General features: G+C 41.4%; 1 protein-coding gene across 1 annotated transcript in view; it reads right to left on the minus strand.

The window, feature by feature from the left end:
• The window catches only part of NSUN3 (NOP2/Sun RNA methyltransferase family member 3), a 65,557-nt gene extending 41,762 nt beyond the window's left edge, over window positions 1-23,795 (minus strand). The window contains exons 1-3 of the mRNA XM_006090534.3: window positions 23,655-23,795; window positions 22,791-22,900; window positions 7,347-7,690 (exon numbers count right to left, since the gene is read on the minus strand). Coding sequence (XP_006090596.1) covers window positions 7,347-7,690; window positions 22,791-22,900; window positions 23,655-23,669 — 469 coding nt within the window. The 5' untranslated portion in view covers window positions 23,670-23,795. The remainder of the gene's footprint in view (window positions 1-7,346; window positions 7,691-22,790; window positions 22,901-23,654) is intronic.
• Window positions 23,796-24,246: the final 451 nt, after the last annotated feature.

Genomic DNA, 24,246 nt, shown 5'->3' on the forward strand with positions numbered 1-24,246 from the left:
CCAGCGGTCCAGGGATGCCCGACTACCGGTTTAGGCCCGATCCCCGGGATTAATATTTGACAAAGGAGGCCAGAACATACAATGGGGTAAAGATAGTTCATTCAAAAAATGGTGTTGGAAAAGCTGGACAGATACATGCAAAAAAATGAAAATAGATCACCTTTTTAAATGATATACAAGAATAAACTCAAAATGGATTAAAAAACTGAATGTTAGACTTGAAACCATAAAAATCCTACAAGAAAATATAGGAAGTAAAACTTTGGACATCTCTCGTAGCAATGTTTTTTCTGATGTATCTCCTTGGGCAAGGGAAACAGAAGAAAAAATAAACAAAAAGGACTAAATCAAACTAAAAAGTCTTTGCACAGCAATGGACATCAACAAAATGAAAATATAACCCACTGAATGAGAGAACATAATCGCTGATACATTTGATAAGGGATTAATATTCAAACTTATAAATAACTTTTAAAACTCAACACCAAAAAAACCCAAACAATCCAATTAAAATATTGGCAAAGGACCTGAGTAGACACCTCTCCAACGAGGACATACAGATGGCCAATAGACATATGAAAAGATGCTCAACATCACTAATCATCAGAAAAATTAAAACCACAATGAAATATCACCTCACACCTGTCAGAATGGCTATCATCAATAAAATTAACAAACAACAAGTTTTGGCAAGGATGTGGAGAAAAGGGAACTCTCATGCACTATTTGTGAGAATACAAATTGGAGGATTGGAGTAACCACTGTGGAAAACATGGTATTTCCTCGTAATATGATTGTTTTATATGTCATTTTCTATGTAAAAATTGTAATAATGATACTGTCCATATAGTAAACGTGCTGAAAAAGCTATCTGGAAACAATGTAACAAATTTACACAAAAATACAAAATGGTAATAATGAATTTTAAAATACATTTGAGAGTATAAATACCCTAAGGTTCTGGTTTATTAATCACCTGTTATGGACCGGGCACAGTGCTAGTTGTTACAGACACAAAGGGAAACCTCCAGGAGCTGGCTAATGGAGGATGTTGGACAAGACAGCAGTTGAGTAACACTGGGAGAATGTAGAACAGAAGCAACACCTAATATTTTAGTGAAAACTTGCCACTCACCTAGGGCAATTTAGGCAACTTCTTTTTGTTTTGTTTAAAATGGGGACAATGCCCAAATAATGAGTTGCAGCATAAATGAGATCATATGCACTGTGTTCCTCAGGGCCCTAGGACTTCAGAAAGATGTTTATAAGGAGATTCAATCTAACATGCTGGAAGCAGAGACTACTAAAAATGTTTGAAAAACACAGATTTATGCAATGTGATTAATTTAGTCCTTGGCACATATTGAGTGTTCCAAGTTGTTTTTTATTTTTATTATCCCACAAAGAAGATGCAACTAATGCAGGGAAATTAGGGAAGTGGATTCTTGAGTGAAAACCTGAAGAATGGAAAGGAGTTAGTAGGAGAAGAGGGGAGAAATAGCACCTATAGGGTATGAAGGAAGCCAAGAGCAATTCACAGTAAAGAAAGGAATCTTTTTAGTCTTCTCTATCACCAAAGATTAACCTGATGTCAAAAATATATCACTAACAACAAAGAGAATTTCATGCCTGGAGAGATACAGCATGAAACTGATCAAGCCACTCTGCCAAGGTAAGTCATTCTTCATGTATTATTGTTTTCCTATTTTGAATCTGAACTGTTTGCTCTTTTTCTATAAACACCAGGACTTATCACAGACTGTGTTGACCAAAACAAACAACAACAACAACAACAAAACCAATGGATAGTCTGTCACTGTGCTTACAGGTGGGAGCAGCTAGACCAACAGAGAAGTAGAATAATTTTTTTTAATCAACCTCAAACATGAGCTTTTTAATCCTTCAAAGCTGTAAGCCTCTTGGCCCAGAATAAAGTTCAGTACTGATCCAAAGAAATTTGGTGTATAAATGCACATTTAGCCAAGCCATCACTTTAAATTTTGCTTATAAAAGCTTTGATTAGCATTGCTTCTGCATTCCAAATTCAAGCACTATAGCTAACCTAATTTGGGCTTTGAGCATCAGCATGAAGACATCTGTACTTCTTAGTAAACCATTATCATTAGTCCTACTTAGATGAAAAGCTACTTTACTTGGACCACTGCCTGTAGTTCATTACCCTTGATGTAAGAACAGAAGATTCTTCTCCACTTCAAAGTCCTAGAATATATCAATTTGTCTTAGGATCCCTCAATCACCTTCAAATCATCTTCCCTACCATAAGCATGTAAAATATTTACAACCTACTAATAAAGATAATTTAAGATTAAAACGCCCTCTCTTTAAAATGATACCAAAAATTGACATTTCTTTTCCACCTTTTGCAATACTAAAAATTCTATTTTCAAAACTGATGTAACAGCCAAAATAAGAATACTGTCAAAGAATAGAGTGAAAGTAAAGCCGAGTACTCCTTATGACACATGATTCCATAAAACTTCAGCTTAAATTATTATAAAATAATCTCTTTTGTTATTTCTTACATAAAAATACAGCAAGCTGTAATATCAGAGTTTTAATCACCATTCTGAAACACACAGGATGTTTGCTCTTAAATATACTGTTAACTATATATTTGTACCAAAGCTTAGTACAACTGGATTCCTGGTTCTCATAAAAATATGTGTAATCTGTTTCAACAGGGAATGCTCTCCAATGGAGATATAAATGAGCAGTCTTCAAACTGGGATACGCATGGCCCGGGGATACACACAATGTTCTAAAGGATATATGGGCGTGGACAGTTTCGTAAGAATCAATTTTCAGATCAACTTTCTAAAGGAGGAGAAGGCTTGAGTCAGGGCACCTTCACCAACTTTACATATGGGGAGCCAACTTCCTATCCATCCAGAACCTTATTAATGAAAACTGTGCCAGGGCGTAGAAACCTCCAAAGCACCAAAGTTCAACACATTGGAGCCTTGGCTGAGAAAGTGAATGAGTCCAACAACTAGGTGATAGACACAGCCTTTTGTAACTGAGATGGTTCCAATACTTTTCCTTCAACAAAATAAAAAGGGAACCTAGAGAGTGCTCACCTACCTGATAATTAAAATAAAGCTTGATGAAAGATACCTGTGTGATGTGGGTTATAACTCAGGAACTTGAAAAACTAGGAATCTACTATATAACACAGCTCCCACTACTTCCATCTTCTTACCTATGTGAACAATAGCATTTGCATTTATAAAAACAAAACCATCAAACAAACAAAAGAGATAGAATTAATGCTAAACCCCATCTCATCTAGCTATAAGTAATTTTTTTAAGTCCCATGGTCTCATTAAAAAAATGATGATGAATGTTGACTAATTACTTTTAACAAATATTTATGAAAATATACATTATATACATTTCATCATTTTTGTACTAGGAATAATGGTAAATGACAATTCACTTCAAAAGAACTTTAAATCTTTTAGAATTGCATTGTCCCACTTGTGGGCTGGTTCAAATGAAATGAGCTGTAAATATAAAATACACACTAATTTTGGAAATTTTCTAAGAAAATAAGAATGCAAAATATCTCATTAAAATTTTAATTGATTTCATGTTGAAATGAAATTTTGGATGTACTGGATTACAATGTATTATAAAAATTAACTTCATCTGTTTCTTTCTAACTTTTTAATGAGATGAAAGGGACCAAAGTTTTGCAACCCTAGAGCTGACTTTTGGGATACTGACTTTAGTACTCAGAAAAGACATTTTGATACCGTTGTAATCAACCTAGTTATTAATAACAGGAAAGGAGCAAAAGAAAGGCCAAATATTATAGGTGTGCCATTTGTGCAGATTTGCCAGGGAGCTGCAGTTTAACACTCCCCAGGGAATCACCAGATTGCTGGGGGAATTGCTGGGGGAAGGGACTGGACAAGGGGAGAATAGACGCATGCCCAGTAAAGTCTGTACTTGTCTGTCAATCATACCTGGGAACAGGTCATTGGCCAGAATGGGCATGGCCACAGGCAAAAGCTCAAAATTTGGGATATTTAATCCCCAAAGCAAAGGAGTTTGCTCTCTTGGTTCCTCTTGGCTGATTCCTGGCTTGCAGGGCTCTGGCTCCTGCTTCCTGGCATTCTCCTGTGTGGCCCACGGCCATGTGGATCCCACACACAATGGACTAATGAACTGCAACTAGCCTGATGCTGCACTGGACCCAGCTGCAATATGGAATGGAAACTCTGCACACTGGCTTTCTCTTTAGCTCTACCAAATCCCCAACTACACTTCTTCCAGGACTGGATTAAGGGAAATGGCATGTTTGAAACACAGAGATGAAAGTCTATACAAATAAAAATCACTTATCCTCCTGTGTGAATCTCAGAAAATTCTTTTTCTTAAGATACTGTAAGGACTCCACCCCCAGCACAATAACAACTTGATTCTCCCCTTTTCCTGTCCATAAAATTCAGATGGAAAGACTTGCTGTAGGAAAGAAATCTTAGCTTACTCATCTTACCCTAATTTGAATTAAGTATGATGGATAGGAGGGCTCCAAGCAGGGGCCTGGTAACTAGATTACTCCTTGTGTCCCCCTGATTGTGGGTTGCCTAGTAAGAATGTGCCTACAGCCTGGCCGGTGTGGCTCAGTGGTTGAGAATCGACCTATGAACCAGGAGTCACAGTTCCATTTCCAGTCAAGGCACATGCCGTCATTGCAGGTTCGATCCCCAGTATGGGGCATGCAGGAGGCAGCCAATCAATGATTCTGTCTCATCACTGATGTTTCTATCTCTCTCTTCCTCTCCCTTTCTCTCTGAAATCAATAAAAATATATTTTAAAAAAATGTACCGACGAAGCTTGTTCTGCTCTTCCTCAACTAGCTGTGAAATCTCAGACTCCTGCCTCCTTTCTCCTTTGTCCACAAAGACATATAAACTTCAACAGCCCAATGCATTTTGGGGTCTCATATTTCATGACAACCCCTGGCATGTAATAAACTTTGGACGTTTTCTCCTGTTAATCTGTCTTTGTTAATTTGATTATTGTAGGAAATAGGCCTCTGTGATCCATCTTCAGCATAGACCACTTTTAGAGAAAACTAAAAGCATGTGGCCAGTTGGTTACTGAAGTTTCCCAGGACAAAAAGAATGTAGGGAGGAGGGGAGAGGGTATAAGAACAAAGAACTGTATATGTGGCCAGTAGCACATTTTCCAGGAAGATCCACCACAGCTAAACAAAGGGAGGTGGAGACAACTAGAAAGGCCTCAACTCATTTATTTTTAAATAACCCAATGGGAGACAATAGACCTAGGCTACGTATGGGGAAAACTGTTAACCCTATAGTACTCAACCAATGAGGAACTGGGGGAGGGACTCTCAGACACTAGGAATAAATAGCCTGTGATCACCGCTTCAAGTGTGTGCCTGTTCAACCAGACAACTGATCTTGCAAGACCGCATTAAAAGTCTTGTTTTTGCCATTCCTGTCTCCGAGTCCATTATTTGAATTTGTACAAGTGAACGTTTCTTACAATTATTAACTGGGAAAAAACATAAAACTATTTGTTTAGCCCTCAAAAGACTACTCAAAAGTTTTAAATTATATGTAAACTTGGGGCCCAGTGCATGAATTCATGCACCTTTAAAGGAACTATGGGCCTTGAGGATAAGGTGGGCACAGAGGCGGGTCTCGGCCCATCCTCCACGCCCCCACCCAGCCCCTCCCGCCACGGCCCTTGGTCCCCTGTCTGCCAGCAGCCCCTCTCCCGCTGCTGCTACTGCCGCTCCCACACACTGACAGCGCTGGCCCCGCTTGCACCCGCTGACAGCACAGAGCGACTGGGGCTGGCACCAGCAGCAGGTGCAAGCGAGGCCAGTGACATCAGCAGGTGCGAGCAGCGGCTGCTGCCCAAATCGCCCCTCAGGAGCAGAGGGAGGTGGAGAAGCCCTCAGAAGCAATTGGGGCCAGGAGCCGCCGCTCGCACCCGCTGATGGCATGGAGCAATGGTGCGAGCGGGGCCAGTGCTGGCAGCAGGTGCGAGCGCTGAGCAGGACCATGGCACGCAGGAGCAAAGAATTTTCAGTAACCACCAGAGGCTCGCCCCGCCGTGGTCTGGCGCCTCCGCTCACCTGCTCCACCATTCCACTGTGGCCGATGCCTGCCATGTTTCACACACTGCCACCTGCTGCCGATGTCTGCCATGTTCCACACGTGCCCCATGGTGGTCAGCGCACGTCATAGCAACCGGTTGTTCGGTTGTTCCGCTGTTTGGTCTATTTGCATATTAGGGTTTTGTATATATATATAGATGTCACATTATATTTCTACTAGAGGCCCGGAGTACGGGATTCGTGCACTGGTGGGGGACGTGGCCTGCAGGGATTGGCCCACTGTGGGAGCGCTGCTCATCCTGGTCAGCCGAGTGGCTGTGGACCTGCCATCTGAGTGGCTGCTCCCTGGTCCGGCATCTTCCGTGGAGCCAGAGCACTCGCCTCTCCAGGGGACCCGATCGAGGCTGGGCCCCGGGACAATAGCACTGAGAGGCAGCAGAGTAGGTCTCAGTCCCGTGGTGGCCACAAACCCGCCTCCCAACTTCCAGGGTCAACTCTGTGAGCCTCGCGGCAGCACTGTACAGCCTGTGGGTGTCTGGAGGAGGCATCAGGGAGTGAGGAGGAGGAGCCTGGGGCAAGGAGACGATGATCACAGCCCCGGGTCCTGTCTGTTGGCCTGGGGTTCGCAGTGGGAGCAGCTGCTCATCCCGGTCAGCTGAGTGGCACTCCCACTGTGGTAGCGCACTGACCACTAGGGGGCAGCTCCTACGTTGAGTGTCTGCCCCCTGGTGGTCAGTGTGCATCATAGTGACTGGTCGACTGGTCGTTCTGATCGTTCTGCCATTTGGTCGCTGGGCTTTTATTATATAGGATTGAACAGAATTGCCATAGAACCTTATGGTCCAATGATACAAAAAAATGATTTTAAGTGTATATGTTTCTGCTTCATAGTACTATTACAAGGAAGTCAATATGACTCTTAAGTATAAATGTAATAAAATTTTTTAAATCTTTGTTATTGGTTTATCAGAATTCATATTATCTGATAGATTTTCATTCCCAACATGTAATTTTGTTCCCAATTACCTGCTAGGATTAAGTAACTGGGGAAAAATATTATTTACACTGAATTCCTCAGCTAAAATTTCCATTCTCTCCATATTGTCCTGGTTTCATGCTTTCAAAGTCTGCAAACTCAATCTCACGTTTTTCCCCCAGATATGTTAAAAGCACTTTATACAGATGGACATTGAAAAGTGGTTGATAACTGATAGCAAAGCACACTACCTGGACAAGCACACTGCAGCAGAGCGATTGATTTGCCTCCAGGAGCAGCACACAGATCCAGAACCTTCTCTCCGTCCCTTAATTCAAGAGCCAGTACTGGGAGAAGAGAGGCAGCATTCAGGAGATAGTATTTTTTTAGGTTTCCAATTTGGTGTCTTTCTGAAGGTATCCGGTGGGGAATTCTGCTAAGATAACACTTCATTGATTTAGGATAATAGGGTAAAGATCCTTGAAAGAGTGTGTGATAGCCCTTGAAATGTAAATCCTTTTCCAGTTCAAAAGGGTAATTGAATCGGTTAAGAAGAACAGCATGTTGCCAGCATGATGGAGATATTAAGATATCCCTAGAAATACAAAAACAAAAGAATGTTATTATAACGCTAATACAATTTTATATTACTAATGTAGGAACTGTGGTCCTAGTTTTACATTTTACTTACCTGAGATTTTCAGAGCCAAGATCAGTATTACTAACTTTCCTTTTGCCTCAGGCTCCGATATGACTCAACCCAGCATTTATAATCCTGTCTTTATTTAAATCTTTGACATTTTGTTTATCTTTTGGTTTTTCCTTTTATATCAATTGTGGCCATTAAAATATTATTTATGTTGAGTATAGATAAATAAATGTTAGGTGCCCTTAAAATTCTGCAACATTGAGGAATGCCTCGCTTGCCTCAGCTTAGTCCGTCCCTACAGAATATCTTGCCAAAAAAAACCCCAAAAAACACAAAACCTGGCCTGCCTTTACATACCTCTAAATCCATCAAAATAGATTCTAGTCAATCATTCTTTGCACAAGGAAGTGTTTTTCTTAGAGACAAAATTTAAAACCTGAGACTATTAATATCAGAAGGAAAATTACTATCATTAAAGGGTGTTTAAATTATGTGTTAAAATTTTCCTTATGAAGATAAGAGTATGGAAAGCTAACTACAGTGAACTGTACAGTAACAGAGTTAATGAAGTGATCAGTGGATGGCTTAAAAATCTCTTACGGATAGTGCAGGCTCTCACCCCTTCCCGCAGCAAATTTACCTTCCTAATGTTTTATTTAGTCCAACAGTTAGGTCTCTTGACAATCACAGGTTCACATCAACTGGCAGATGATACAGCAGGAAATATTTAATTGATCTATGAGCTGACCTTTCTAGCTGAATTATTTGGCAGCCTCATTAACCATAGTCAATTAAATAAATTCCAGCTGCTGCTCACCCTGGAGGTGTCCATGTGAGGAATGGCTGAATTGAAATGTAACACCTGTGACTTGAAGTGTGCCACGTGAATTTCCATCAGGAGCTTATTTGTAAGTCTGCTTTCTCCTTTTTATTATGATGGTGCATCATATGAGCCCCGTGCATCTGTTTCAGTATTCTAGAGGATGACAAACCCTTTCTTTAATAATGTGCTTCACAAACTTTAGCATGCATCAAGTGTCTGTAAAAGACTACTGGGCGCTAATGCCAGAGTTTCTGATTCAGTAGGTCGTAGGTGGGACCTGAGAATTTGTATTTCTAGTTAGGTCTCATATGATACTGATACTGCAATCCCAAGACCACTTTGGGGACCACTGCATTAAAATGAACCTCAAAGGGAAATCCATTAATGCCACTAATGTAAATTTTATGTCAGTCCATCCTAATCTTAACTCTGCAAACAGGGTAAAAATCTACCCAAGGTTCTGAGTCATGTAGTAACAGGGAAATGATTAGAAACATAATTAATACAGACTGGAGTGGCTTGGCTTACATCATGTGCACCCCTTAACTGACAAGGGTAGAAAACTTCCAATTGGTTAATTTCTGACAGGGCAAATCTCCATTCTTTTTTTTTTTTTCTTCATAATTTCCAAATCTACTTTTTTTTTATTATTAAATCTTTATTGTTCAGATTACATTTGTTCTTTTTTCCCCCCCATAACTTCCCTCCACCCAGTTCCCACCCCACCCTCCGCCCTCACCCCCCACCCACTGTCCTCATTCATAGGTGCGCGATTTTTGTCCAGTCTCTTCCCGCATCCGCCACACCCCTTTCCCCCCCAAGAACAGTCAGTCCATTCCCTTTCTATGCCCCTGATTCTATTATAATCTCCAGTTCATTCTGTTCATCAGATTATTTATTCACTTGATTTTTAGATTCACTTGTTGATAGATGTGTATTTGTTATTCATAATTTGTATCTTTACCTTTTTCTTCTTCCTCTTCTTAAAGGATACCTTTCAGCATTTCATATAATACTGGTTTGGTGGTGATGAACTCCTTTAGCTTTTCCTTATCTGTGAAGCTCTTTATCTGACCTTCAAATCTGAATGATAGCTTTGCTGGATAAAGTAATCTTGGTTGTAGGTTCTTGGCATTCATCACTTTGAATATTTCTTGCCACTCCCTTCTGGCCTGCAAAGTTTCTGTTGAGAAATCAGCTGACAGTTGTATGGGTACTCCCTTGTAGGTAACTGACTGTCTTTCTCTTGCTGCTTTTAAGAGTCTTTGTCTTTTGCTCTTGGCATTTTAATTATGATGTGTCTTGGTGTGGTCCTCTTTGGATTTCTTTTGTTTGGGGTTCTCTGCACTTCCTGGACTTGGAAGTCTATTTCTTTCACCAGGTAGGGGAAGTTTTCTGTCATTATTTCTTCAAATAGGTTTTCAATATCTTGCTCTCTCTCTTCTTCTGGCACCCCTATAATTCGGATGTTGGTACGCTTGAAGCTGTCCCAGAGGCTCCTTACACTATCTTCGTATTTTTGGATTCTTTTTTCATTTTGCTTTTCCGGTTGGGTGTTTTTTGCTTCTTCGTATTTCAAATCTTTAACTTGATTCTTGCGATCCTCTGGTCTGCTGTTAGGAGTCTGTATAATATTCTTTATTTCAGTCAGTGTATGCTTAATTTCTAGTTGGTCCTTTATCACAACATCGAGGGTCTCACTAGATTTCTTGCCCCATCTCACTACATTTATCGGCGGTCTCACCAGTCTTTTCGAGGGTCTTACTAAATTTATCGGCGGCTTCTAGACAGTTCTTGAAACACCTTAAAAGTATGGTTTTGAACTCTATATCCAGCAGTGTGCTTTCCTCCATTTCTGTCATTTGTGTCCTGTTTCTTTGTCTCCGCATTTTTTATGCTTCCTTGTGTTGATAAAGTGGTTTTCTGTGCTAAGTATCCTCTAGGGCCCAGTGGTTCAGCCTCCCCAATTACCTGAGGAGGACACTCTTGGTGCTCCCCCTTGTGGTCTTTGTGGTCTTATTGTAGTTAAGCCTTGATTGTTGTAACACTGGGAGGGGTTGACCTCCAGGCCAATTGGCTGTGAGAATCAGCTGTGTCTGCAGTGGGAGAACTTCTGTCCTGGAGCTCTAGGGAGGTGCTAATCTAGCCTCTGCTTGAGGCTATCCAGCAAATGCCTCCCTGCAAGGCTTGGGCGGGGCGGGTCCCAGGGGATCAACAGGGCGGGCGGAGCGAGCAGTTATGGCTGCTCTCAGTCCTGCCTTCAGAGGCCCCGATTCTGTGTCCCGGCAATCGCTGCAAGTACCTCCGAGAGAAAGCTGCCCTCAAGTTCCGACCGATGCCAGACAGTCCCGCTTCTCCCGTATGAATCTAGGTTCCCAGAGACTCGCCCAGAACTGGAGCTCAGAGCCTGAGACTCCCTCCCGATTGAAAAAGACAACCGTGTCCTCAGCCACCAGCCTGCTCCGCCTGCGCCTCTGTACCTTAGTATTTTACTTCCGCACCGCAGCTCCTCTGAGTCTCGGTATGCTTTTCTCTTTCCTTCTAGTTGTAGAATTTCCACTCAGCCAGCCTTCCTGTGGTTCTGGGTGATGTCCGTTCCGCCTTTTAGTTGTATTTTTGAAGTGGTTGTGCGAGGCAGCAATCTCCGGTGTTTACCTATGCCGCCATCTTGGTTTCTCCTTCCAAATCTACTTTATGTTTATTCTTTCAGATGAACTTTAGAATCAGGTAGTCAGTTTAAAATAATTATAAAATATTTGTATAGATAGTAACTTTGATTAGAATTATATTAAATACACTAAATTTGGGAGAATTAACACCTTTATTGTATTCAGTACTTCCAAACCTAACCACAGTATTTATTCACCTTTCTTTCAGATCCCTTAGTAAAGATTATTAATCTTGCACAGTTCCTTTTAGCCTTATTGTATAAAAGGACTGTTAGCTTAGGAACACAACCGATTTTTGTATATCATCCACTATCTTGAAGGATGAGGAGGAATTCGCCATAGGACACAGTGAGAAAGGAAATTATAGTGTGAAGGCAGCGGCACATGTCCAGGCACGAGGTTACGAAGGACAGTGCATTTTGGGAATTAAAAGTAGTCCATTGTGACTTGTGAGAGACAATTATATGGGTGAAATATAATATGATAAAGTTTTAAAACTGTATCTTATAAGTGATGGGAAGTCACTGGAAGAGTTTAGGGGGGAAGCTTGTTAGACCCAAAAACAAGTGCTTATGGCAGAGGAAGGCAAGAATCTTCTGAAACTATCTCTCATTCTTTAACAACACCATCAAAATAAAGCCCTACTTAGAACAAATACATTTTCTGATCCCTCCTAACTCACACCCAGCCCTACTGAAGTTCTAGAATTTCCTGTACCAAGTTTTCTTCAGTCTTTACCAGGTTCAATATAAAGTGTTCCCTCTGCCTAGAATGAACTCTCCTCTTTCACCCACTTGTAGCCTGGCTGGCTCTCCTACTCTCTACTGGAGGGCAATTCAGGCTTTATTTCCCCAGGGAAGGCTTTCTACCTACCCAATCCACCTCATCCAGATTATATTAATAAGTAGAGGCCCGGTGCACAAAAATTTGTGCACTCGGGAGGGTCTCTCAGCCCGGCCTGTGCCCTCTCGCAGTCTGGGACCCTTCCGGGGATGTCCACCTGCTGGCTTAGGCCCTATCCAAGCTGGCAGTCAGACATCACTCTGGCAGACCGGGAGCCCTCGGGGGATGTCCACTTGCCAGCGGGGAGCAGGCTTAAGCTGCAGTTGCTCCCGCCACCACCGCTGTGCTGGCAGCCGTCAGCCTGGCTTTTGGCTGAGCAGAGCTCGCCCTGTGGGAGTGCACTGACCACCAGGGGGCAGCTCCTGCATTGAGCGTCTGCCCCCTGGTGGTCAGTGTGTGTCATAGTGACCAGTCATTCCCAGTCGTTCTGCTGTTAGGGTCAATTTGCATATTACCCTTTTAGTATATAGGATAGAGGCCTGGTGCACGAGTGGGGGCCGGCTGGTTGTCCCAGATCACGGTGGGGGTCCCACTGGGGTGCCTGGCCAGCCTGGGTGAAGGGCTGATGGCTGTTTTCAGGCTGGCCACGCCCCCGGCGACCCAAGCGCCCAGCGTCTCCTTTTTTTCTTTTTTTTTTTCTGGGATTTATCTTCTATAATTGAAACTTTGTAGCCTTGAGCGGAGCTCAGGGCCGGCCAGGGCAGGTGGGAAGCTTGGCTTCCTCCATTGCCGGGGGCAACCCAAGCCTCTTGCTCGCTCCAGCTCCGTGGCCGCCGCCATCTTAGTTGGGTTAATTTGCATACTTGCTCCTGATTGGCTTGTGGGTGTGAGCATAGCAGAAGGATGGTTAATTTACATGTTTCTCTTTTATTATATAGGATAATTAAAATTACTGGTCAGATGATTACAATGTGCATTCTGCATGCTTACCTCATTTAACCATCACAACTGTGGTTAGGTAACTGAGGCTTTCAGAAATTTGACATCTTACCCAAGGACACATTGCTATTAAAAAGTACCTAATTCAAAATCTGGCTGGCTTCAAAGCTTAACAGGGGTGTGAGACTCTGGTACTGTAGCACTAATGTACACAACAGAAAGGAACAGAGAACTTTTACTCTAACCTTCACCTAGTGCAGTGATGGTGAACCTTTTGAGATCAGCGTGTCAGCATTTTGAAAAACCCTAACTTTGGTGCCATGTCACATATAGAAATTTTTTGATATTTGCAACCATAGTAAAACAAAGACTTATATTTTTGATATTTATTTTATATATTTAAATGCCATTTAACAAAGAAAAATCAACCAAAAAAATGAGTTCGCGTGTCACCTCTTACACGTGTGTCATAGGTTCACCATCACTGACCTAGTGCCTGTGGCCCCGCCTTCCTGCTATTGTCTCTAAAAAAAGGGAAGAACTTGACACATGCTGCAAGAGGACCAACTCAATGAAAATATTGCTCAGGCTGCTCAGGTTGGTGCTTCCTAGCCCTGAGAAAGCAAACTGGCATATTAATGTGGGTCTGAGCTACCCCTTCACACACACACCCCTACCCACTCCCTGCAGGTGAGCTCCCCTCCCCCCAATACAGACAGGCACACACCCTCCAGTGCTTGAACTGGTGGGATGACAACCTGGGGCTGGCAGGACGGAGGCTACTCAAGTCTAAAGCTCTGATGGATGGGCTAGCAGCCCAACAGATAGCAGAATGAGTACACATTAGAAGACTCAAGACAACACTGGCCAGGTGCCATACTCCAGGCCTCCTCCCAAGATTCACGAGGAGGAGACTGAAGCTGCTCCACACAGTTACTGATCTCCAAAGCCAGAAGTTCAAGTACACCAGTAGCCAGCAGAACTGGGACCCAAAAAGTCAGTGGCTGCCAACTATTTTGCTAGGATATTCACTGATATCATTGTAATAACAACGATGTACCCTCTGGTACATTTTCAGTTGACATCAAAATCTTCACCATATGTTCAAAAATGTGATTTCTAGTATATTGTAAAAAAACTGACATTTAAAATGTTATATTACTTTTTCAAGTGTATCCCATAGAACCTAAATATCAGAGTAATTTTGAAACCCATTATTGTCCATTTAAAACTTCGTGGACTATTCTTGAACAGATGAAAATTTTACACTGTTCCTTTTTCTCTTTTACTTACATTCTATTTTCCTATATAACTTTATCCTAAAATATTACTGTGCTTTATATCTTTTTTTACTATCCTATACTTCTTTGACACACACACATACACACACACACATATATGTATATACTAAATTTGCTTTCACTGTGGCCTTAAATCTCTAAATGTTAAAATGGTAACTTCTGGATTCAGTTATAAATATAATTATTAACACTAGTTGATCAAAATAACATCACAAATATGATAATTATTCAACATAAAAAGGAAAGACTGATAGAAAATGAATCTCTTAATGAAATTAGTGTTTGTTTTTTCATATATCCAGGGATAAATATACCTGGTGCTATGATTCAGATATTCAACATCAACTTTAGCTCTATTTTGTAATTTTATAAGGGCCGAGAAAAAGGCTCACTTAAATAAGTGGGTGAGAATTAAATACATTTGTTATAGCAATGTCTCCCTTTTGTTGAAATTTTTTCTAAGTTATATTCCCAAATAACTTATTATCATCAAAAATATTTTAACCCTAGCCGGTTTGGCTCAGTGGATAGTGTCGGCCTGTGGACTGAAGGGTCCCAGGTTCGATTCCAGCCAAGGGCACATGCCTGGGTTGTGGGCTCGATCCCCAGTAGGGGGCGTGCAGGAGGCAGCCAATCAATGATTCTGTCTCATCATTGGTGTTTCTATCTCTCTCTCACTCTCCCTTCCTCTCTGAAATCAATAAAAATAAATTATTTTTAAAAGGTCTTTAAAAATATTTTAAATGACCCGTTAGCTGAGAGGGAAAACAATGGAACCTACCCGACCGGTCAAAGAACTTCAGTCATAAGTCACTTACTTTCTAAACCCTTACAATGACATTCCAGTAGACTGGCATGTAGAGGTTCTGACACTCAGAGGAATGCAATGCAGAAGAGTCAATTTTTGTAAAGAAGGAGAAAGACAATTATATAAGGACAGGCTGGGAAAGAATATTACCCCCTTAGGCACATAGACAGCAGAGTAATTTTCTGAAAAATTATGTGGCAGTTAAGGATATGAAAGTTAACTGTTATAATTTGATTGGGCCTACATATTCCTTAAAAAATTGCATAGTGTATTATTTGCACAATGTTTGTCATTTAATAACACAATTTTCATTCAATTTTTCTGTGACTTTATTCTTTTACTCTTCTATTATCCATTGTAGCTTCCTATATGAGAACATTTTATCTAGAATGTTTTATCTAAAAATTGCTAAGCACAATTGGTATCACCCTCTAGATTACAAAACCAATTCAATTTTCATGGTTAAAAAAAGAAATCCCTGCCCTGGCTGGTGTGGCTCCATTGGTTGGAGCATTGTCCTTTATACCCCATCAGGGTACATACCCAGGTTGCTGGTTCAGTCCCTGGTCCGGGCTTGTACAGGAGGCAACCAATCGATGTTTCTCCCACTCTCCCTTCCTTTCTCTATAATCAATAAAAAACTTTAAGAAGACACAATGGAATACTATGCAGTAGTAAAAGAAGGAACTCTTACCATCTGCAGCAGCATGGATAGACCTGGAGAATATTATGTTAAGCGAAATAAGCCAGTCAGAGAAAGGTTAAGTACCACATGATCTCACTCATATGTGGAATCTAATGAACAAAATAAACTGATGAACAAAATAGATCCAGAGACATAGAACCATGAATCAGACTGATGAGTTTCTATGGGGGTCTGGGAGGAGAGAGATTAATGGGGAACTTGTATGCATATATGCAGAGCCCATGGACACAGACAATAGTGTGATGAAGGCTTGAGAGAGGTGGGTGTAGGGAGGAGGGGGTCAATGGGAACTAGGAAAGAAAAAAAAAGCTGTTAGAAGAAAACATTATTTTTAAGGAAAATAAAAAATTCCTAATAGAAGCAGTTCACTTAAATGATACAACTGCCTTATCAAAGTACACTTCAGGTCACATATATCAAAAAGGGCCAATGTTGATATGAAACTGGCTTTCGGGACATTTCCTATGAAGAGATGTTGCATTTGCAGAATGCCTAGTATGACAAGTCCAAATGCACTTCACAGGTGTCACAAGGTCTTACAATCTTCATGCTTCATGAAATCTTCTACAAGATTCCTCTAATGGTTGTGTTTATTCTTATTCATTTACTTTCAAGTTCAAATCAAATCTCAGAAATCTGAACTAGAAGGGAATTTGGAAGTGATTTCATCTCTTCCCTTCCAACTCATTTTCAGATATGATTTATTGAGACCCAGAAAAGTCTGGTGATAGGTCCAGTGTCTTCATCCGGGTGATGAAAGGACCAAGACTGATTGAAACCCTGGTTGCATGCCTCACTGTCCATCGGTGTTGCTCTCACTATGCCACTTGATCAATGATCTTGCATGGTGCCCTGACAACTTCTTTGGAATTTCATACTCTCAATAGCCATCTGAGTGCACTGCATCTGGCCATTTAAAGAGCAAGTTAAAAAAGAAACAGGAATATGTTCATGGAATTCAGAACTAGCCATGCTTTGTCTAAGTCACAGAACTATTGTAAGGATCAACTGACATAAAGTAGGTAAACTGTTAAAACAGGAGGTTTTGTAAACTGTAATGAATGATACATATGTAAGAAATGTTCAAGGTCATAAAACCTAAAACATAACTATTGAGAGGTTCTTAAAGAAAAACCTATATGTCTTGTCAAAAATGTAGGTATGCCACAAAATATCTATGCCAAATTTTACCCACAAAGAAGTTGATTGGATACATTTTAAAGATATATTAAATATATATTGTTAGGAGTAATCTTATAAAAATATAACTGAGATGGAAATAAACCTGAAATTCAGCAAAAATGTAACCAGCATTTGTAGAACTTTGGCTGCTTTCTAAAACTGTACCAAAATGTTAATTCTAAGAGTAAAAGGTTAAATAAAATCATAATTTCATATTTTCATTTAATTAAAAAAAATATTTTAAATTTAAAAAGAAAAACAATTTTTTTAAAAAAATTCCTTTTGTTTCCACGAGAGGGCACTCATTCCCTCACTTTTAAAGTCTGGTTTAGAAATGAAGAATAAATCAATTCATGCAAGTACACCTACGTATGTTTTCCCACCATTTCATTTTTAATTATTTAAAAATTCTAATGATGAGAATTTCCTCCTACTCTTTCTTGGCATTGTTTCCTCCTTGTCTCTCATACAAGGGCAATCTATGTCCATATTTGTTATCACAGCACCTCAGATAAGAAGTCCTGAGTGAAGGTTTGTTTCTGGTGGCAAGACTGAACACACTGCACACAAGGAGTCGCATCTGTGAGGAAAAGGTGGGTATACTCCCAAGACTGGACTACAGACCTTTCACAGCAGCACGTTAGGTAGAAGAAAAGGCACAGACTTTCGAGTCACAGGTCTTGACTGGCCATAAACTGAGACACCTGGCAATTTTTCTAACCTCTGACTAAGAGGGGCTGAAAGTTACTATCTCCTAGTGATTTTCACAGATTAATGTTGAAAATGTACATAGAGCCAACATAAGGACAAAACAGAAACCAAGCTACTAGTCATTTCTGCTTCCCCCAACTACCTCACTCCACTCCACTCCCCTCCCTCTTCAGATTCTGGTAATGCAATCTGGTTATATAATAGTTTCCCCTCTAAATGTGAACTCTGTGAATGCTGGGTTAGTGAAGACAGTATCCAAATAAAAAATATTTACAGACAGGCCAGGCTAAACAGAGGCTTCCCTGCCCACCACCCCCACCCCAAGCTTTCTACAAAGTGCCCTCAAAATTCCCAAAGTTTGTAACATTTCCAATTAATCCTCCCCTCATATATACTTGAGGGCAGAATATATAATCCATCATTGTATCCCCAGTGCTTAGCAAAATGCCTGGTATATAAACACTGCCTAAATTGTGAATAAGTAGATGACCTGCCCAAATCTTAAGGTATTGGTTCTTAAAGACCCTCCCTTGGCAGGGAAGAGACAGCAAGTTACTAAATTATGACAATTCAATCTTGAAAGAACTACAACAGTTGTGTCAATAAATTGCAATGGAAACACAAAGGGTAGAACTAATTTTGCCAAGGGTATATGAGACAGCTTGATGGAGAACTGGTTATAATCACAGTAACAATAATAAAAAGAACACTAACACATATCAAGGGCATACCATATGTCAAATACTATTCTAAGCCATATATATATGGCTTAGAATAGTATATATATATATATGTGTGTGTGTGTGTGTGTGTGTGTGTGTGTGTGTGTAATTCATTTACTTTCCCAAATAACTATATGAAATAGGTACCATTTTTTCCCATTTTACAGAGAAGAATGGTGAGGCACAGAGATGTTAAGTCTCTTTGCTAAGTCATATGCTGTAACATGCAGAAGTGAAATTTGAACCCACACTTTGACCACTGTACAGAGGAAGAAGGGAGCTCATTCCTGGCAGAGGGAAAAGGACCTAAAGGATAAAGGACTCTTGTCTAGTCATGATAAATATTTAGTCTTAACAATGCAAACAGCCGAGGAGCAAAGGAGGCTGTACTCTAGTAGTGACACAATGGAGTACGGTCCATTAAGAAACGGCCTGACAGAGTGGGTAAGACACACTCCCAAAGCTCTTCCAAATGTGAGCTGTATATCATTGGGCAAGTTACTTAAGCTCTGTGTGCCTCAGCTTTCCTATCTGTAAAATGAAAGTAATAGTAACTACCCCAGAATTTTGTACAAAGGATTATATTACTATGTATACAGTGGTTAGGACATTGCTTGGCATGTCGTACTTGCTAAAATAAGCAAGCAGATGAATACTACAAGTGGGAGACGATGCTGGTGGCTGTTGTAATAAGCCAGGTAAGAAAGGATGAAGACCTAAGTAAGCAGTAACAGTGGAGACAAAGGGAGATCTAAATTAAGAAATTTCTCAGGTAGAACAAAAGTATTTGGTGGGCATTTAGACTTGGATGGGGGCAGGGTAGTGGTGTGTGGTAGTACCTAGGGCAGGGGTGGGCAAACTTTTTGACTCGAGGGCCACAATGGGTTCTTAAACTGGATCGGAGGGCCGGAACAAAAGCATGAATGGAGTGTTTGTGTGAACTAATATAAATTCAAAGTAAACATCATTACATAAAAGGGTACTGTCTTTTTTTTTTTTTTAGTTTTATTCATTTCAAATGGGCCGGATCCGGCCCGCGGGCAGTAGTTTGCCCACGGCTGACCTAGGGGAATCTCCAAGACCACCCTAAGCTCTGACACCAACTATAAGATCAGGGTCCCCATGACCACTTTCAGGTTTACTTATTAGCTAGGAGAACACACAGAACTCACTGTTGTAGTCACGCTTATGGTTATGGTTTATTACAGCAAAAAGATATGGATTAAAATCAGTCAAGGTAAGAAATGCATGAGGCAGAGGACAGAAAATTTCAAAGCATGAAGCTTCCAGTGGCAAGTGTGTGAAACATGGGTAAGGATAACTTTTCCTTGCCACAATGTGTGATAATACGCATAGGAGTACTGCAACTATGGAGGCTCACCAGAGCCTCAGTGTCTACATTTTATTTTGCCTCAGCCATACAGAGATGATAGACAGCCTTATGTGGCTGATTGCTGGCCCCTCCAGAGGTTGGAGATCAAAGGTCACAGGCCAAGCTGATGTTGTGGCCCAGAGCCCTCACCATAAATCATATTGTTAGACTTTACTGTGTGACTTAAGCCCCCAGGAAAACAGACACTCTTAGGCAGGGTATGGCAAGGACTTAGAGACCACCTCTAAGGATCTGAGGGAAAATGCCAGTCCTGTTTTTGAGTAAAGGTCATTCTTTACTGCAAAGGCAGTGAAGGTGTGGAAAAGAGTGGACATTAGATGGATGCGATGCCTTCAACTGAGATAAAGTCTGCAAGTAGCAAATAACAAAAAAGAATTGGAAAGGAAAAATAATAATATGCTTTTGAGTTTGCTTGGCATAAAACTAAGTGAAGTTACCAGAAAACACCTAGAAGTATGGGACTGAAGCTTGGGAAGGACTGGATAGCTTGAAATGACAGCACAGTGAGGGAAGTTTATAGACATGCCATGAGGGGCCTCACTGAAGGAGAACATGCAGGCAACAGGTAGAGCAAAAACGGAACCAGGGTAAACTCCAACTTAGAGGGTTGCTCAGAGGGTGACTGTGCAAGAGTGTTCATTACAAAACAATAAAATTAAAATAAATACTAAATCTTCTCCTCTACCACAGGAAACTGAAAATATTGAGCAAATTACTTTCTAGGTAGGACTAAAATACCCTCGCCTTTCCCAGGACGTAGACTGCAAACTAGATTGTACACAACATTATGTCTTGCAAATAAACCGTCAAAAAACAAAAATATTTTTTTCTTCCCCCATGCTATTTTTCATGCTCAGACTACTTTCTAAGCTGAGAAAGCCTTTATGTTGCCTATGGCAAATTTAGCACATGTTTATGCAAAACTTAAATTACCATGAAAACCCAACAAAAAGGTAGATGAAGCAGAAGGCATAGCTAATTAAATGGATTTGAGGTTCACTGCTCATTTTGTTTAGGGTCAAGTAATACTTTATAAATTTGTCTGAGCATATTAAATACAAAAATAACTCATTACAGGGTATGGGCAGCCAGATTACTATAAAGTCTGAAGACAATATACCTCCTGAAATCTGTGGTTTTTAAAAAACCATCCATGTATGTATAATCACATCACAGGTATGAGAAGCATACAGAATAGAAGCTGGCAGTGGGAGTTCCTGAGTCAGAGCCTGGACGCAAATCTCAGCTCTGCCACTTACTAGATGGATGAACTTAGGAAAGTTACTTAAACTCCATCCAGTTTCCTCAGGCTTGAAAAATGGGAAACAAACCTCCTAAGTTCACTCTGAGGATCACAGTTAGTGTTGGGCGGCACGTAATAAGCATGCAACAGGAGTTTGGTTACTTGGGTCAATACATTGCATACTGAAAACCTCATGAATTTACTGTTCACTTCACTATCCATTCTTTCTCATTTATTCTGTGACAGAAAATACCCATTTTAAAAACTAGTTTTGAAATAAAAAGCACAAAAATAAAGTACATTTTCATATTACAGTATTTACAAGTTATAAAACCTGCTTAATTTGTCCTAAAATTATCTCACAATCACCTCAGACTTAATCTTTGTTTTAAAAAGTGCTTTAAACTTCCTTTGTATAGAAGGAACTGCTACTGAGTTGATCCAACAAGAGATGACTAAGACAGCCATCTGATCAAGTTCCAGATATTATCTATAGCTGTGTCACTTTTCTTCCCTGAGCAGAACGCACCAGGTTTTTGTCCCTAACTTCACAAGCAATGCTCTCTTCCCTCCGTCTAAAATGCCTGGCTCCTTTTGCCAAGGTAACTACAGACAGTCCTCGGGTTACGTCGGACTCGACGTACGTCGTTTCGTGGTTACATCGCCATCTCCCATTTATTTATATAAAAAAAAGTTCCATCATTTTGACATATGTACATATGTGCTTTATGTTTTTTATTATTTATTTACCACAAGTAAAGGTCAGGAATTATCTTTCTTTTAAATTTTTTTTACTGTTTCACTCATTACTGCTGTGTATGTGCTCCATATGAGTGACGTAGGTGCTTATGTAGGTGGGTTCAACTTACGGAGAAAATCGCATTATGCTGCGCCTTAGGAATGGATTGCCGACGTAACCCAAGGACCTACTGTATATAAGTCACCAAGACCTGACTGCTCCTCAGGCCTTTGCTGGCACCGTCAGATAAGCCCAGGTACTCTGCCTATTTCTATCAGGATACTTACGGAATTAGAGGTTTACAGAGCTTTAACCATGTCCCCTCTCCCCCGTGACCACAGACTAAAAGCGCAGTGAACACAGGGACTGTCTTGCTCTTTGCATCCCACAGGGCACGGTATGTGAAGAGCTCATTATGAAGAGCCCAGAGAGTAACATTCCAGAAAAAGAAAAACTCACTGAACATACAAACCAGACTTCCCTCACTTACTTCTACGGGTTCAATGCTTGTTTTCTACTATACATTTAAGAAATCTGTGTCTATATGTGTGCGCAAGCTCCCACGTGTGTTCAAAATATCGCTGGCCATACAGAGGGAAGAAATATGATTGCCAAAAAAAAAAAAAAAACTAACTTTAACAAAGATAAAGCAGTGCTGGCTTTAAAGATGTGCTGTATTATCTTCTGAATTTCAGAAACAGGTCAAATATCCTCAAAAGCTTAAGAGGGATTTGTTACAGTATAGTTAATTTTGTCAAATTGGTGGGCATGCCTGTTTCAAAGATCAAAGCAACTGTTGAAGGCCAGGGCATAACAACTGTGTTTGCTGTCACTGCAGCTTTACCTCCCTTACTGTGTCCCTATGACCTAATCCATCTCCCCCTGGCCCTTCCCTTCTGCAGCCTCCATAGACATCGCAGCCAAGGTTAGACTCCTCTCTTTCATCCTCACAGCGCCCTCCCCCACGACGGCTCCCTTCTTATTCTCTGGCAGAGAACTGAACAATTCAGAGGTGAATTGGACTAACCTTGCTGCGCTCCAGGCATCTCCAAGTTCTCTGGAATACTGTGTGTCAAAATGGTCCAGTACCACTTTGCAAAGCTGTTTGGCAAGCTTCCTCTCTGGTTTTGCTGTCAGCTATGATGATAAGAAAAAGTTGCTGACACACCTTTGATATTACAAATTTATTGAACTTGCACATTAGCAATCTTTTTTCTTAAGGGCACTTCAGATAATTACCAGTTCTTGCAATGGGAGCAGCACCTCACACACGAGCAAACTGTACTACCGTGCTTGCTCTGCCTACTGGTTTTAAAAAGTGTTTCTCCAGTCGACTATGGCTCCGATGTACAGCAATGGCAAAAGCAGAGTCTAGCGCTGTTAACGCAGAAAGCCAACGGAGGCAAGTCATTTTAGATGTTAACATTAGGGGGGGCTGGGGGAGATGCATATGGGAAGTCTGTATCATCTTAGGAACTTTTTGGTAAATGTAAAGTTATTCCGAAATAAAGCTCATTTAGAAGAAAAGTCACTGGTTTCCTCGGAGACTTCCTTGCAATTCTGTTTCATTTACGCGTCCAGGAAAGGCTTATGGAAGGCCGACTAAGTAACCGGCACTGCTCTGCGCTCCCAGGGCTGAGCGGGGCGACGGCGCCCGCCCCCGAGGAGCCGCCATCAGCTCAGCCGAGGGCGCAGGTCCTGCACTCCGCGCGCGGGGAGCACAGGTTACCTGCGGCGGAGGTGCGTCTTGGGCGAAAACCACGGGCAGCGCTCACGAGCTAGCGTTGTGGGCAGTGAAACCAGAGAAGCCCGGAGATCCCCCCAGTTCCCCGGTCCCAGCCCCCTCCGGCCCCGCCCAGGCCCTTCCATAAGCGTCCGGCCCGACCCTCACCCGGGCCAACATCATCCCGCCAGGAGATGCCAAACAAGAGGTCTCCACCGTCCAACATCTAAAGCACCAGGGAACCAAAAGCGCACGGCTTCGGCGTTCCGCCGGAATTCCCTTCCTTGACGTACTTTCAACTTCTCGCGAGTTACTGCTTTGCCAGTGTTATCGAAATCTCGCCAAAGTGGCGTAGGTCCCGCGAGAGGCACTCGCGGAGTTCCTCCCATCCGCGGCTGGAGGGGCGGAGCCTACCCCTGGGGGCGTGGCCGGGCCCCTGGGCGGACCCGCCTTAGAACCCCGGCCGGGCGCTGAGCCGACATTTTTTGTGCTCTTGGGGCTCCGTAAAAATTGTTTTTAAATGTTCTCAGAGGCGAAGCTAGTTGCCGAATCAATCTACCAAATCTCATTTCGTCTCCGTTAGCCCAGATACGCAGAACTCAGGATAAAAGGATGGATAAGGTGAAAGAGAAATGGTCACATTTCCTAGAGATGGCCCATGGGGTAATCTTTTTCTTTTAATGAGGGTTACATGATCGAATTGATTAAAATAAACAAGTAGAGCGCTTAGCGCAAAGGCTAGGAATCAGTAAACGCTCGA

Source organism: Myotis lucifugus, unplaced genomic scaffold, assembly GCF_000147115.1.
Source record: "Myotis lucifugus unplaced genomic scaffold, Myoluc2.0 scaffold_75, whole genome shotgun sequence".
NCBI classification, from domain to species: Eukaryota; Metazoa; Chordata; class Mammalia; order Chiroptera; family Vespertilionidae; genus Myotis; species Myotis lucifugus.